General features: G+C 40.9%; 3 protein-coding genes across 6 annotated transcripts in view; all 3 read left to right on the forward strand.

The window, feature by feature from the left end:
- LOC131016908 (uncharacterized) overlaps positions 1–14,031 on the forward strand; it is a 1,184,262-nt gene that overhangs the window by 709,336 nt on the left and 460,895 nt on the right. The window lies entirely within an intron of this gene.
- LOC131016813 (putative late blight resistance protein homolog R1C-3) overlaps positions 1–14,031 on the forward strand; it is a 101,932-nt gene that overhangs the window by 81,477 nt on the left and 6,424 nt on the right. Inside the window, exons 1-2 of one of the 4 annotated variants that reach the window (XM_057945559.1) lie at positions 9,277–9,676; positions 9,764–12,219. In XM_057945559.1, coding sequence (XP_057801542.1) covers positions 9,395–9,676; positions 9,764–12,160 — 2,679 coding nt within the window. In that variant the 5' untranslated portion in view covers positions 9,277–9,394 and the 3' untranslated portion in view covers positions 12,161–12,219. Of the gene's footprint in view, positions 1–9,276; positions 9,677–9,763; positions 12,220–14,031 lie in introns of those variants that run through there. The other 3 variants (XM_057945560.1, XM_057945562.1, XM_057945561.1) reach the window with 3 other exon arrangements.
- The window catches only part of LOC131016824 (putative late blight resistance protein homolog R1C-3), a 95,260-nt gene that overhangs the window by 21,637 nt on the left and 59,592 nt on the right, over positions 1–14,031 (forward strand). The window lies entirely within an intron of this gene.

Below are 14,031 nucleotides of genomic sequence, written 5' to 3' on the forward strand. Positions count from 1 at the left end.
ATGAGCTATATTAGTAATTATGCTATAGTATAGGGATAAAATCGTAATTTTATTGAAAGCTCGATTAGGCTCGCGAGCCTAACGAGTCGAGTATGATGAAACTCGAACTCGGGCTAGATATTTAGTCGAGTAGCTCGAGCTCGAGCTCGACTCGACTTATACCGAGTCGATTTCGAGTAATTTTCGAGTCGATCCCGAGTAGCTCGCGAGCTAGCTCGACTCACTTACACCCCTAATCTAAGTTCAATAAATGTACAAAGTGATAGGATTTTCACCATTCACACAGTTGTTAATTGTTTAATAAGTTCTCAACCACATATTCAAACTCTATGGGCCTGCTATCATTTAGCACCAGTGGCATGGCATGATATATGAGAAATACTATATGTTTACTATACCAAACTGTTGGGTATCTTTGCCTAGCCGGAGGTTCACCTCTTGGTTCCCGACCGTCCTGCCGCCTTCACTCAACACTCTAGTGCCAAGGTTCCTCGTCTGATTCTTCTCCGTCACTTCGGACTCCTCTGGTCAGCAGAGAAACGACTCCTCTGGTCTGGCAAGACTACTCTGATGGACTGGAGACTTAATCCCTCTGCTCTGGTCTGCCTTGACTTCGCTGGCGCCAGAGGATTCACACCTTCGCTGCAATGGACTCGGCCCCGCTGGAGATGATCCCTCTGGAAATGATCCCTCTGCTCTGGAGTGCGACTCCTCTACTCTGCACTACTTCTCTGCACCACTTCTCTGCACCTGCAGAGCACCAGAAACACAGCAAGTAAACAGGATCCCAAAGTGAAAACCAAAAGAAAAACACAACAGGAACGTTCAGAGTAGATCGAAGTGGGAAAATGTGTCCTCGGGACACTTTGGCTCAGATTTTCCCACAGTAGACTCGGCTTCTTCCGGCAGCTCAATGATCAAGGCTTCAAGGGAACAGGGAGAACAGATCGGCACTCAGATCTCAGTTGGGCAACCACCAACAGCAGGAATCCGATGGGCGGGATTCCGATGGCTTCACAATCAACCAGAGTATCACCAATCAGGAATCCGGTGGTCAGGAATCCGGTGACAACTCTCACAGTAAGGGAAGGCCTCGTTCACACACATGAGAGAAATCTCACAGAAGGAGTAGCAGAGCCTTCTCAAGAAATTGCCTGAAGACCTTCACCTTACTGTGAAGAATTAGGACCAGATTAATAGGGGGAAAGGTATCGGGAAAGGGGGAAAGGGAATTGAAGACGGATGGAAAAACGAGGAGACGGGCGGCGGAGGGGAAATGGAGAGGCGCAGATGGGAGAGAGAGTGAGATCAGAGCGGCGCAAGGGAAGAAAGGGATTTAGGGTTTGGCTGATGGGAGGTTGGGTATAAAAGGGGATGGGCTTGGGCTTGGAGAAACTTTAAAGGAAAGGTGGGCTTGGGTTTGGGCTAAGGGAATTTAATGAGAATTGGGCCAACACTCTACATTCCACCTTTGGCACAATGATCATCAAGTCACCAGGGAAGAGCCTGCCTTTGATTTGTGCTTTATCATCACAACCATTTTTACTATCATCCTATCACAAAGACAAGACAATAGAGGGTGAGAAAAATATTATACATATTAATCTTAGTCTCAAACCACAGAGACCAACCCAAGGGAAATCACCATTTCTCAAACCCAAAAGGGTTATCATTGAAGACTCAATATACCACACACAAAACACAATAGAGCACACAGAGCAGACAACGAAGGACAAAGCAGAACCAGGCAAGCACACACGAACAGAAAACAAAGAGACATAAAAGAAAAACAAACACAGAAAGCAGCAGGCATACAGACCAGAACACAACAGGCAGCACAAAGACAACACTCATAAAAAAAAAAAAAAAAAAAACAAAGACAAAGAAGAGATAAGCAGCCACAGAGGCTTAACTTATCACACAAAGACACAAAGGAAATTAACCAGGACCAATATTCAAAGTTTCCATGCAAGATTCCAGCTTTGCAACTGGAAGACACTTGGTGCCCATATCTGCTGGATTGAATTCAGAGGGAATTTTATCAAGCAACACATTTCCTTTTTCAACTACATCCCTAATGAAGTGATATTTGACTTCAATATGCTTAGTTCTATCATGAAACACAGTGTTTTTGCATAATTGAATGGCAGATTGACTATCAGAGAAAACAATGGGTTTATCATCAATGTATCTGATTTCAGACATCAAACCATCAAGCCAAAGAGCTTCTTTCACAGCCTCAGTTGCAGCAATATACTCAGATTCAGTAGTAGACAAGGCAACAATGTTTTGCAATTGGGATTTCCAACTAATGCAGGCATCACACAAAGTAAACACATAAGAAGTAGAGGACTTCCTGCTATCCCTATCATTTGCATAGTTAGAATCAACATATCCAACACATTTAATACCATCTTGGGCTTTAGAAAAGTTCAGACCATAATACATAGTAGACTTCAAATATCTGAGCAACCATTTCAAAGCTTCCCAGTGAGGAACACCAGGATTTGCCATGTATCTACTCAAACAAGAAACAGCATAAGCAATATCTGGCCTAGTACTAATCATCAAGTACATGACAGAGCCTATAGCATTTGCATAAGGAATGTTTCTCATTTCTTCAAGTTCAAGATCAGTTTTAGGACATTGCTTTTTACTCAATTCAAAATGAGAGCCAAGAGGCACATTGACAGATCTGCTATTTTCCATGTTGAATTTCAATAGTACTTGTTTCACATAATCACTCTGATGCAGCAGTAATGTGGATTTCTCCCTATTTCTTTCTATGCTCATGCCCAAAATTTTCTTGGCATCACCAAGATTTTTCATGTCAAAATTTTCACACAATTTCTTCTGCACATTTTCAATGGTTTGCAGACAAGGGCCAAGTAAAAGCATGTCATCCACATATAATAACAGAAACACAGGAGGTTCAGAATTGGAGTAATACAAGCAATGATCAAATTGGCTTCTAGAAAAGTTCAAGTTCTGCATGCATTTGTCAAATTTGAGATTCCATTGTCTTGGAGACTGTTTAAGACCATATAGAGACTTTTTCAGCAAACACACATGATCAGGAAACTCCTCACTCACAAAACCCTCAGGTTGTTTCATATAAATGTCATTTTCAAGATCACCATGAAGAAAGGCAGTAGTAACATCCATTTGCTTTAGTTCCCGATTAAAGTGAGCACACAAGGCAAGCATAATGCGCACAGTAGTGAACTTAACAACAGGTGCAAATATCTCATTGTAATCAATGCCTTCTTTTTGTGTAAAGCCTTTAGCTACAAGTCTAGCCTTGTATCTAATGTTATCAGTTTCATGCTTGACCTTAAATAACCATTTACACTCAACAACAGAACAGTCCTCAGGCTTCTTGACTAAAATCCAAGTTTCATTATCATGCAGAGACTTCATTTCAGAATTCATAGCAGTCAACCACTTATCAGACTCAGCAGAGTTAACAGCATCAGAATAAGTGCAGGGTTCAGAGTAATCCACATTGTTGAACACATTGAAAGCATACAAAGACAAGTTATAATCATCAAACCGAGCAGGAGGTCTGATATTCCTTCTTTCTCTGTCCCTAGCAAGTTGATAGTCATTCAAAGGGTTATTCTCAGGAGGTGCAGGGTTGGTGGGATCAATGTTGAGTTCAGGGTTGGGAGTGGGGTCAGTTTCAGCATGCTCAGTATGAGGATCATTGGGCAGAGTGTCCACCTCAGGAGGATCCATGGGTGGGGTAAACATAAACTCATATCTGTTGTAGTCATAGACATGCATTTTCTCCACCTCACTTGGAGTAGCAGAGTGTGAGGATTCAAGTAAACAAGGAAAATTAAACTCATTGAAGGACACATCTCTGCTCACACAAGTTTTGAATCCAGGAACTGACCTATCCCACAACCTGTAGCCTTTTACCCCTTCGGGATAACCAAGGAATATGCCTTTCTTAGCCCTAGGTTCTAGTTTCCCAACATTTTGATGAACATATGCAGCACACCCAAAAACTTTCAAATGCTTTAAACAGATAGGTTTATCATAAAACACAGATTCAGGTAGTTTGCCAAGTAAGGGAACAGAAGGAGATCTGTTGATCAAATACACAGCAGTCATGATGGCCTCACCCCAAAAGTGTTTAGACAAACCAGATGCAACAAGCATGCTCCTAACTCTCTCAAGGAGAGTTCTATTCATCCTTTCAACCACTCCATTTTGCTGTGGAGTGTAAGGAACAGACTTATGCCTCATGATACCAGACTCAATGCACCAGTTATCCATAGCATGATTACAGAATTCAAGACCATTATCTGTCCTAATGCATTTAATCCTTTTTCCAGTTTTATTTTGAATCTGTGTAGCCCATGTAGACAATTTTCCAAACACATCAGATTTGTTTTTCATTAAAAAGACCCAAGTTTTTCTTGAAAAATCATCAATAACAGATAAGAAATACAAGTTTCCACCATGAGTGGGTACTTTTGCAGGACCCCAGACATCAGCATGCAGGTATTCAAGAATCTCAGTGCTAACATGCTTCCTAGGATAAGGAACAGAAACTGGAAAAGCAGACTTATGATGTTTTCCCATCACACATGGTTCACAGAAAGGAAGCTCAGAAACTTTATCATTACCAAACACACCAGTCTTTTTCAGAATTTCCATGCCTTTGTTACTCATGTGTCCTAATCTAGCATGCCAGAGTGCAGATTTGTCCTCATGGACCACATTAGCAACAGGTAAAGGAACTGACTCAGCACATACAGCATACAAGTCTCCCTTTCTTGGAGCAGTAAAGTAAAGCATAGAGTCCTTTTCAAATTGAAATCTCAAGTAGTTCACAGAACCATTTAGCATTTTATCAGCAATTTTAGACACTGAAAGCAGGCTAAATTTCAAGTTTGGCACAAATCTAACATCATTCAAGGTAAGTAGACTCCCATTTTCAAATTTCAAGCAGACATCTCCCTTACCCAAGATATCACAACTTTGACCATCAGCCAAAGAAACATGCCCAGACTTGACCAACTGAAGGTTTTGGAACATATGCTCAAAGGGGGTCACATGAAAGGTACAACCAGAGTCAATCAGCCACTCATTTGAACTAACAGATTTAGACACAGCATTTGAGTAATTTATGAACTGAAAATCATAGTCATGGACCATATAGACACCATCTTCTTCAAAAACATTATTTGCATGCTGTTTAGGCTCATTAAGAACAAAGTTCTTATTCTTTTTAGGCAACTTGCACCTATTTATGAAATGCCCAGGTTTTCCACAATTCCAACACACTTTCCTAGGTTTCTGATCAGGATTCTGATTCCTATTTTGATTCTGATTATGATCAAACCTATTATCTTCCCTCTGTTCATTTGGAGCAGCATTTTTATGATGATCAGACTTCTGGCCCTTAGAAAAATGATGATGAGGGTTTCTTTGATTATCCTTATTCACATACATAACCTCACCCTGAAGAGACTTGGGTTTTTGCAGTTTAAGTTCATTTTCTTTGGTCTTAAGACCATTGATAATCATTTCACAAGAAACCTTAGACCCACCATATTTTAAAGCTGACTTTACTTCAGAAAAGGACTCAGGAATAGAACTCAACAAAATCTGAGGGGCATACTTCTCAATATTGTCATCACCAGCAATTTTCAAATCATGCAACAGTTTGTGAAAATCATCAAGGTTTGAATCAACATTCTTTGAAGGATCCATTTGAAAATTCATAAATTGATTTTGTAAAGACCATGCAGACTCTTCAGAAGAAGTGGAGTAAATGGAGTTCAAATCATCCCATAAATCCTTAGCACATGAGTGATGAGACACTTTCCTAACCACAGAACTGCTCAGATTTAACAAGATGGTGGCCCTAGCATTATCATTCATATCATGCAGTTTTTCATCACTGACAGACTTGTCAATTTTACATAGCAGTGCTTTATTGACCTTTTCTTTGACTAAAATGCACTATATTTTGGTTTTCCAATCTTGAAAATCATCCCTGCCATTGAATGGCACCATATGCAAGTTGTTCATGATGTATGCAGATGTAAACAGGGCTTGAACACACCAACAAGACACAGAGCAGGCAACACCACAGCAAAGGTCACAGGGACCTCAAGGGGGAAACAACTGGAGTTAAGGAGCAGGGAAGAGCCCAAATCTCAGCATAGATTGATCTGTTGAGCAAGGTTTCACGCTGGTCCCTCCAAGAAGTTCCAAGAGGACCGTCTGAGTCCAGAGAAGGGTAAAACTCTCAATCCAAGAGAGTTTTTCAAAGGAGAAAAGAAACACCAGAAAGAACAAAACAAACAGCAGAAGCAGCAAAGAAACAACAAGTCACACACAACCAATCTAGATAACCCCCTTTCTCCCTTGATTTCCAGGGTACTCGCACGAGGAGACTCCTTTAAAGGAGAATCCAGACGAACTGGACCAAATGCAAGGGAGAACCTCTCTTGGCTTTGAATGCCAGGGTTTTATCGAGATACAAGGCAGCAAGCGGAAGCACACACAGGTCAGGATCGCAAGATACCAAGACCAAACAAAACATGCAAAAAGAAAAGCAGCAGGCAACACCAACCCTAGAACTAGGAGTTTCAGTGATTCAGCCAATTTACCAGAGCTGGATTCCCAGGTAGGGGAAAGTCCAGACTTACCTCAATCCTTGCTCGTCGGGAGCGAATCGGCGCAGCCAACGGGCGGCGGGGTGAAGGAGGTGCGGTCGGAGGATGCCCCGGCTAGGTCCCCGTGGCTCTGATACCACTGTTAGGTATCTTCGCCTAGCCGGAGGTTCACCTCTTGGTTCCCGACCGTCCTGCCGCCTTCACTCAACACTCTAGTGCCAAGGTTCCTCGTCTGATTCTTCTCCGTCACTTCGGACTCCTCTGGTCAGCAGAGAAACGCCTCCTCTGGTCTGGCAAGACTACTCTGATGGACTGGAGACTTAATCCCTCTGCTCTGGTCTGCCTTGACTTCGCTGGCGCCAGAGGATTCACACCTTCGCTGCAACGGACTCGGCCCCGCTGGAGATGATCCCTCTGGAAATGATCCCTCTACTCTGCACTACTTCTCTGCACCACTTCTCTGCACCTGCAGAGCACCAGAAACACAGCAAGTAAACAGGATCCCAAAGTGAAAACCAAAAGAAAAACACAACAGGAACGTTCAGAGTAGATCGAAGTGGGAAAATGTGTCCTCGGGACACTTTGGCTCAGATTTTCCCACAGTAGACTCGGCTTCTTCCGGCAGCTCAATGATCAAGGCTTCAAGGGAACAGGGAGAACAGATCGGCACTCAGATCTCAGTTGGGCAGCCACCAACAGCAGGAATCCGATGGGCAGGATTCCGATGGCTTCACAATCAACCAGAGTATCACCAATCAGGAATCCGGTGACAACTCTCACAGTAAGGGAAGGCCTCGTTCACACACAGGAGAGAAATCTCACAGAAGGAGTAGCAGAGCCTTCTCAAGAAATTGCCTGAAGACCTTCACCTTACTGTGAAGAATTAGGACCAGATTAATAGGGGGAAAAGGTATCGGGAAAGGGGAAAAGGGAATTGAAGACGGATGGAAAAACGAGGAGACGGGCGGCGGAGGGAAAATGGAGAGGCGCAGATGGGAGAGAGAGTGAGATCAGAGCGGCGCAAGGGAAGAAAGGGATTTAGGGTTTGGCTGAGGGGAGGTTGGGTATAAAAGGGGATGAGCTTGGGCTTGGAGAAACTTTAAAGGGAAGGTGGGCTTGGGTTTGGGCTAAGGGAATTTAATGAGAATTGGGCCAACACTCCACACAAACATTAAAAAAGTTGCTATGATAGTGTTCTTCTGGTTAGATTACTTGGCAAATAGAATTATAAAATAGTTGTCTTAAAATGTGATAAGGAAACTTAAATAGTCCATCTTGTTTTTGTAGAATGCTCAATCAGTTTGTAGACTCCATCTAAAAAAGAATAAGATCTTGATCATTTGTTTGGATCCAAAATACTGCAATTCTAACTTGGTTGATCGTGGCAGGCAACTGAATAGGCTTGAAATGTTGAAGCGTCGCCTAAAGGGGCCACCAAGAAAGGGCAAGGAAAGCGCGCTAAAAAGAGTGGCCGATGAGGATCATCTCCAAAAACCAATTTATATGAAACTAGTTTATAACTCGTCGAAATTCGACGGGAAATCACTTTACATCATAATTATTATTTTACATTATTTATAATCATAGTATATGAAATGTTATTTATATGAATTGTTCTTTAAATAATTTTGTTTGATCAAAATAAATTGGGGATACAGTTCCAACTATAATAATCTCAACATTTTTTTACAGTTATATGTTAATTTTTTGTTGAGAGTTAAAATAGATTGTCTTTTTGTATAAGTTTTTATTTGATGAAATTTCATGAAAAGTTGATGTGAGGTTGGCGACCTATGCCTTTTTGGAGTGCATCATTTTCTTGAGGTGTTTTTCATGTCAAGTAATTTGCATATGTTTAACCCTACAACATATCTTGATTGTGTCTTTGAGCTGTCAATAATATTCAATAGCTTTGATAGGGATAATAATAACCTTTATTTCTTCGGTTGGATCCAAAAAGCAAAAGTAACCTTTATTTCTCTATACATGTTCATGGATTTCATTGAAAAAAAAGTTGAGAATGAAGCTCTATATCATAATTTTATACTAGTATATATTTCCCAAACTATATGAGATAATCAAATGAGATTGAGTGAGTGTTAGCTTCCTAAGTTTCATGCTATGAGTAAGCCGGACAACAAAAATGGTAATTTAGGTTAAGGTGGTGTAAAATTTCATATTAATAATTTTTATTGAACTTGATTCAGAATGGTTGGAATACGTTTACATCATAGTGTTCTTATTTAAATTTACATGTAATTTAATGTTTCTCAGCTGTAGGAGGATTGGATCATTGGACATTGCCCGCATTTTTTTTTAAGTAGTGCACTGCGAGAAGACAAATCATATTCCAAAAGGTTTTATTTTGAATCTTATTATTATGCACATTTAAGTATAGCATAATGCATGCTACACTAAATGATCACCTACCTAAAAAAAATTCAATTGTAGCTTGCTACTCTTTAGCTCCATTATTTCATAATTAGCATAGTCATTATTTCATAATTAGCATAATTAGCAGAATGTGATAGGAGACTAGTAAACTGTAGGGTCAACCGACAAGTCTTCTCTTATCTTAGCTGTTTGGCATTAATGTGATTCTGAAAGGTGGATGAAAAGCTGCACACATAATGTTTCTGATAATAATTGAGAAGAGGAGATATATATACCCATTTTACACATTGTTTTTGCTGAACCTAAACTCTGATTCTATCAAATTCTTTCTCAGAAAAATATACACTGTTTTTCCTTGGATCATGGCGGCATATGCAGCCTTGGTTTCTCTTATGCATATCATCGATACGATCGAACATCACCATTCCCCTCCAATTTCTATCGACAAACAACAAGTTAAATCTCTCACTCAAATTCTTAACTTTTTGCAGGAATTTCTTGAAAGTTATAAGTCCCCTGTTGCCGATGGAGATGAAGCTGATCCGCTGGAGATGCGTATCGCAGATGCAGCTCATGCTGTTGAAGATGTTATCGAATCACATATTGTGAACGTGATTAAACTGGTTAGATCTAGTCCCAATGAAGTCAGTTTCATCAACTTCTATCAAGATCTACGACAAGCGATTGAAGAAATGAATCTCTAACTCAAATTATAAATTACCTTCTTGCAGGAATTTCTCCAAGGCTATGTTGTAGATGCAGCTCATGCGGCTGAAGAAGTGAATTCTAGAGAGGAAGTCAGTTGCATCGACTTCTATGAAGATCTACAGCAAGTGATTGAAGAAATGAATGTGATCAAGAAGGAAGCCATGGAGACTTCACCTGAAGCTCAGCTGCAGAGAAAAGTCTCCTCGACTCGAGCTGGCTCATTGACGTCTTCTTCTACAGTGAAGGAAAGCATGATGGTGGGCTTTGATGACGTGCAACTTCAACTCTTGGATCGGCTCACTGGAGGGAACCGTAACCGCCAAATCATCCCAATCACAGGGATGGGCGGGATTGGTAAGACCACTCTTGCCCGACATATATTTGAGCATGCCCTTGTTAAGGAGTATTTTGATATTCGTGCATGGACTACAATTTCTCAAACTTATAATGTTAAAGAAACACTTAGACAAGTTCTTCACCAAGTGAGTGGAGATTTGAGGAGTGATCTGAGTGAGGAAGATTTAGGAGTGAAATTACGCAAGTATTTACTGTCTAGGAGCAAGTATCTCATAATATTGGATGATATGTGGAGTGTAGAGGTGTGGGAAAAGATGATGGTTTTCTTTCCTGATAAGAATGATGGGAGTCGAATAGTCGTAACAACTAGGCTCTCAAACTTGGCTACTGAGTTGACAAACTCTAACAGCATTGGTATGAGATTTTTAGATGATGTTTGTAGCTGGAGTTTGTTCTCCAAAACTGTATTTGGGGATGAGGTGTTTCCTCTTCAACTCGAGGAAATCGGAAAGAAGATCGTGGGGAAGTGTAAGGGACTTCCTTTGTCGATTGTTGTGATTGGGGGTCTTTTGGCAAAGTCCGAACTTACATTGGAGTATTGGGAGCACATAGAGAAAAACTTAAGCTCAATAGTGAATTCGGAAAATGATGAATATTGGTTGAGAGTATTGAAACTGAGCTATGACCATTTGCCTGCCTATCTGAAGCCTTGTTTTTTGTACATGGGGATGTTTGGGGAAGATGAGGTAATTAGGACCGCACAACTCATGAGGCTATGGGTTTCTGAAGGCTTTCTTAAACCAATAATCAATAAAAGCTCGAAAACAATTGCCAAGGAGTATCTGAAGGAGCTAGTCGATAGAAACCTCATTCTAGTTGATGAGTTTGGGGCAGTTGGGAATATAAAGTACTGCAAAATGCATGATTTGCTTAGAGATGTATCATTTCAAGAAGCTGAAAAGCAGAGGTTTTATTATGTGTTAGGGCAACATTGTCCTAGAGGGATAAATAGCCAACGCCGCATTGTTATTCCCAGAGGAATTTCAGATAAGACAGTCAGGGATGCTCGTGCTTGTTCTTTCATATGTCATGGTAATACAGTGCCAGAAAAATTGCTAAATTTTAGATTTTTGAGGACATTGACTACAGATAAGTATTCCAGTACGTATTTAGAAGAAAATGTGTTTCAAATGGTGAACTTGAGGTACCTTTGGGCTAGATTTCGTGAGGGGTTTCATATCCCTTCTTCAATTAGTCTGCTCTGGAATCTACACACACTAATTGTTACTTGTGACGGTGACCCTACGACTGCACCAGTAGAAATTTGGAAAATGCATCAGCTTAAGCATGTCGAGTTCGAATATCGACGAATGTATCTCCCAGATCCTCGGAGCGGGCATAGTGATGTTATGATGGAGAATCTAGAGACGCTCAAAGGAGTGCTTGATTTCAACTTGAATGAAGAAATGGTTAAGAGAATTCCCAATATCAAGAGACTGAAAATAAGATACGAGGATGAAGTAATATTGTGCAGAGTGAAGTGCCTCAGCTATCTTCAATGTCTGAGTAAGCTGGAAAGCTTTACGTGCATTATTTCATTTGGAAGTGAAGAGTATCTGCAGAGTATTAGCTTTCCGCACTCACTCAAGAAGCTGTATCTTTATTGTGGAGATAGCTTCCCGCATTTGGAGGAAATTCTGGAAAAGATAGGTTCATTACCACTTCTTGAGAAGCTCAAACTGAGTTATGGGCAGTTTGCAAGACGCAGATGGGAAATAGTTGAAGGCCAATTCCCCAGCCTCAAATACTTGAGATTGTACGACTGTAGGGATATGGAATGTTGGACGTTAGAGGGCTCCTGCTTGCCACGCCTTGAGCAACTTCATCTCTGGTTCGTGGAGTCGTTGGAGGAGTTCCCTTCAGAAATTGGAGAAATACCAAACCTCAAATCAATTCAAGTGTGGGATTGCAGTGAATCAGCGGTTGTGTCTTTGAAAAACATAGTAGAGGAACAAGAGGAATTACAAGGAGAGCCATCCATTCATGTTCGAGTTGAGTCATCCAACGTCAGCCAAGAATTACAGAGCTTGGCAACTCCCAACTTTCGTGTAGTCAAAGGGTAGTTTGATGGGATGAGGAATTCAATTGTGGGAATACTAATTTGAGTGATTAATTTTCAATCTCTTTCTCTTCCTTCTAAGCGACGGATCATATATGCCTTTCTTTTTATTTTACTAATAAATTAATTAAAATTTATTTTGCTTATTTTTAATTATTTTTTTTAGCAAGATAAAACTTGGCTCAATCTTTTAAATGCTTTAAACAAATTATTAAAAACTAAATACTAAAAACAGGATTTGTCTTGCTAAATGTACAAATAATTAAAATTAGCAAAAATGAAATTGTGTCATCGGATGAAGATGTGAAGTTGTGAGATTGAACTTTAGGAGGCGTTTACTTTGCACAATTAATAAAATGGATGATTGGGTATTTTTATCCTCAATGATGGGATTACTCCAATCCCGCCTTTTTCTATAAGATAAAAATCAAACAAAATTAATTTCAATGATAAAAATAAAGGGTTTAAAGTTCCAATCCAACAAAATAAAGTTTTAGACTGAGCTCGAATTACCTAAATAGAACATGAAAGGATGGATCTCCTCTTGTTCCTCTACCATCTTTTTCAGCAATACAGTCAGTGTTCATGGTCCGAAATTCGAGACATCGACAAGTCCTCTAAGAAGGCACGAAACACTGATACATATGTTGTTTCGTTTTGCTTAACCGATCCTTCCCCGCAGGGAAAAGAGCGGTCAAGCTATCGAAAGCAACATATGTGTCGGTGCTTGTGCCTCGTTAGAGGACTTGCCGCCAGTATCTCGATACCTGGCCATGGACATGGACATTTCTTCTATTTTGTCGGACGCTTCCATTTTCGTGTTTTCTATGCTCTAAGAAAATAATTATGTTCTAAAATTTTACCCCAAAAGTCACGTCAAATTGATTCAATATAAACAATTAAATATTTAAAATAGGGTTAAGGTACAGATACCCCCCTAAACATGACCCCCCTAGAGCGTATAGCCCCCCATTCTCCAACTTGGTACAGATTGCCCCCCAAACTCGACGGAAAGTATACATTTAAGTCAAGGCGTTAGACGGACGTCTAACGCCGTCAAGAAAATAATTTTTTTTTTCGCCGCTGCAATTCCGGGTTTGGGATCTCTGCCGCCGCGTCGCCCCCTTCTGAACTCCGGCGAGGGGTCGCTATCTCCATCTCCATCCCATCTTCATTTCTTCTCTCTCGAAATCTACCGAAGAAACGAAGAGAAGCCTCAAATCTGGACTCGAATGGAGCCCCAGTTTTCCAAAATTTGGGATCGCCGCTGCAACTCCCGGCCATCTCAGTCGCCGCCGGCGTCGCCTCGAGGAATCTGGTATAGTCAGTCATCATTCGTCCTCCTCTCTTTCTCTCTGGACCTAGCGCCACCGATTAAAAATGATAGTGTCTCCGTTCTTCATACGATTTCTGGCGAAGCTTATAGGTGTAGCTCCCTCCTTTATTCTCACGGCTGCTGCGTTTCTCCGGCGAGCGGAGAAAGGTCCGTCATTGCTACTTTCTCCTGGTCGACGGCTCGACGCAGCCGTGCTGCTGCTGGATTCGGGGATGGTTACGTCGTTGCCGCCGTTGAGAACCTTCTCCGGCGAACGGTCAGCCTCGTTGCTCCACTTCCGAGCCCAGCATTAAATTAAAAAAATATATATTTTCTTGACGGCGTTAGATGTCCGTCTAACGCCTGGACTTAAATGTATACTTTCCGTCGAGTTTGGGGGGCAATCTCTACCAAGTTGGAGAATATGGGGGGTATACGCTCTAGGGGGGTCATGTTTAGTGGGGTATCTGTACCTTAACCCTTTAAAATAAATAGTGTAAATATGAGGATTTGGACTAGCAAGTTAGCAACATGAATTTTGATATGAAATATATATTTAT

Source organism: Salvia miltiorrhiza, chromosome 3, assembly GCF_028751815.1.
Source record: "Salvia miltiorrhiza cultivar Shanhuang (shh) chromosome 3, IMPLAD_Smil_shh, whole genome shotgun sequence".
NCBI classification, from domain to species: domain Eukaryota; kingdom Viridiplantae; phylum Streptophyta; class Magnoliopsida; order Lamiales; family Lamiaceae; genus Salvia; species Salvia miltiorrhiza.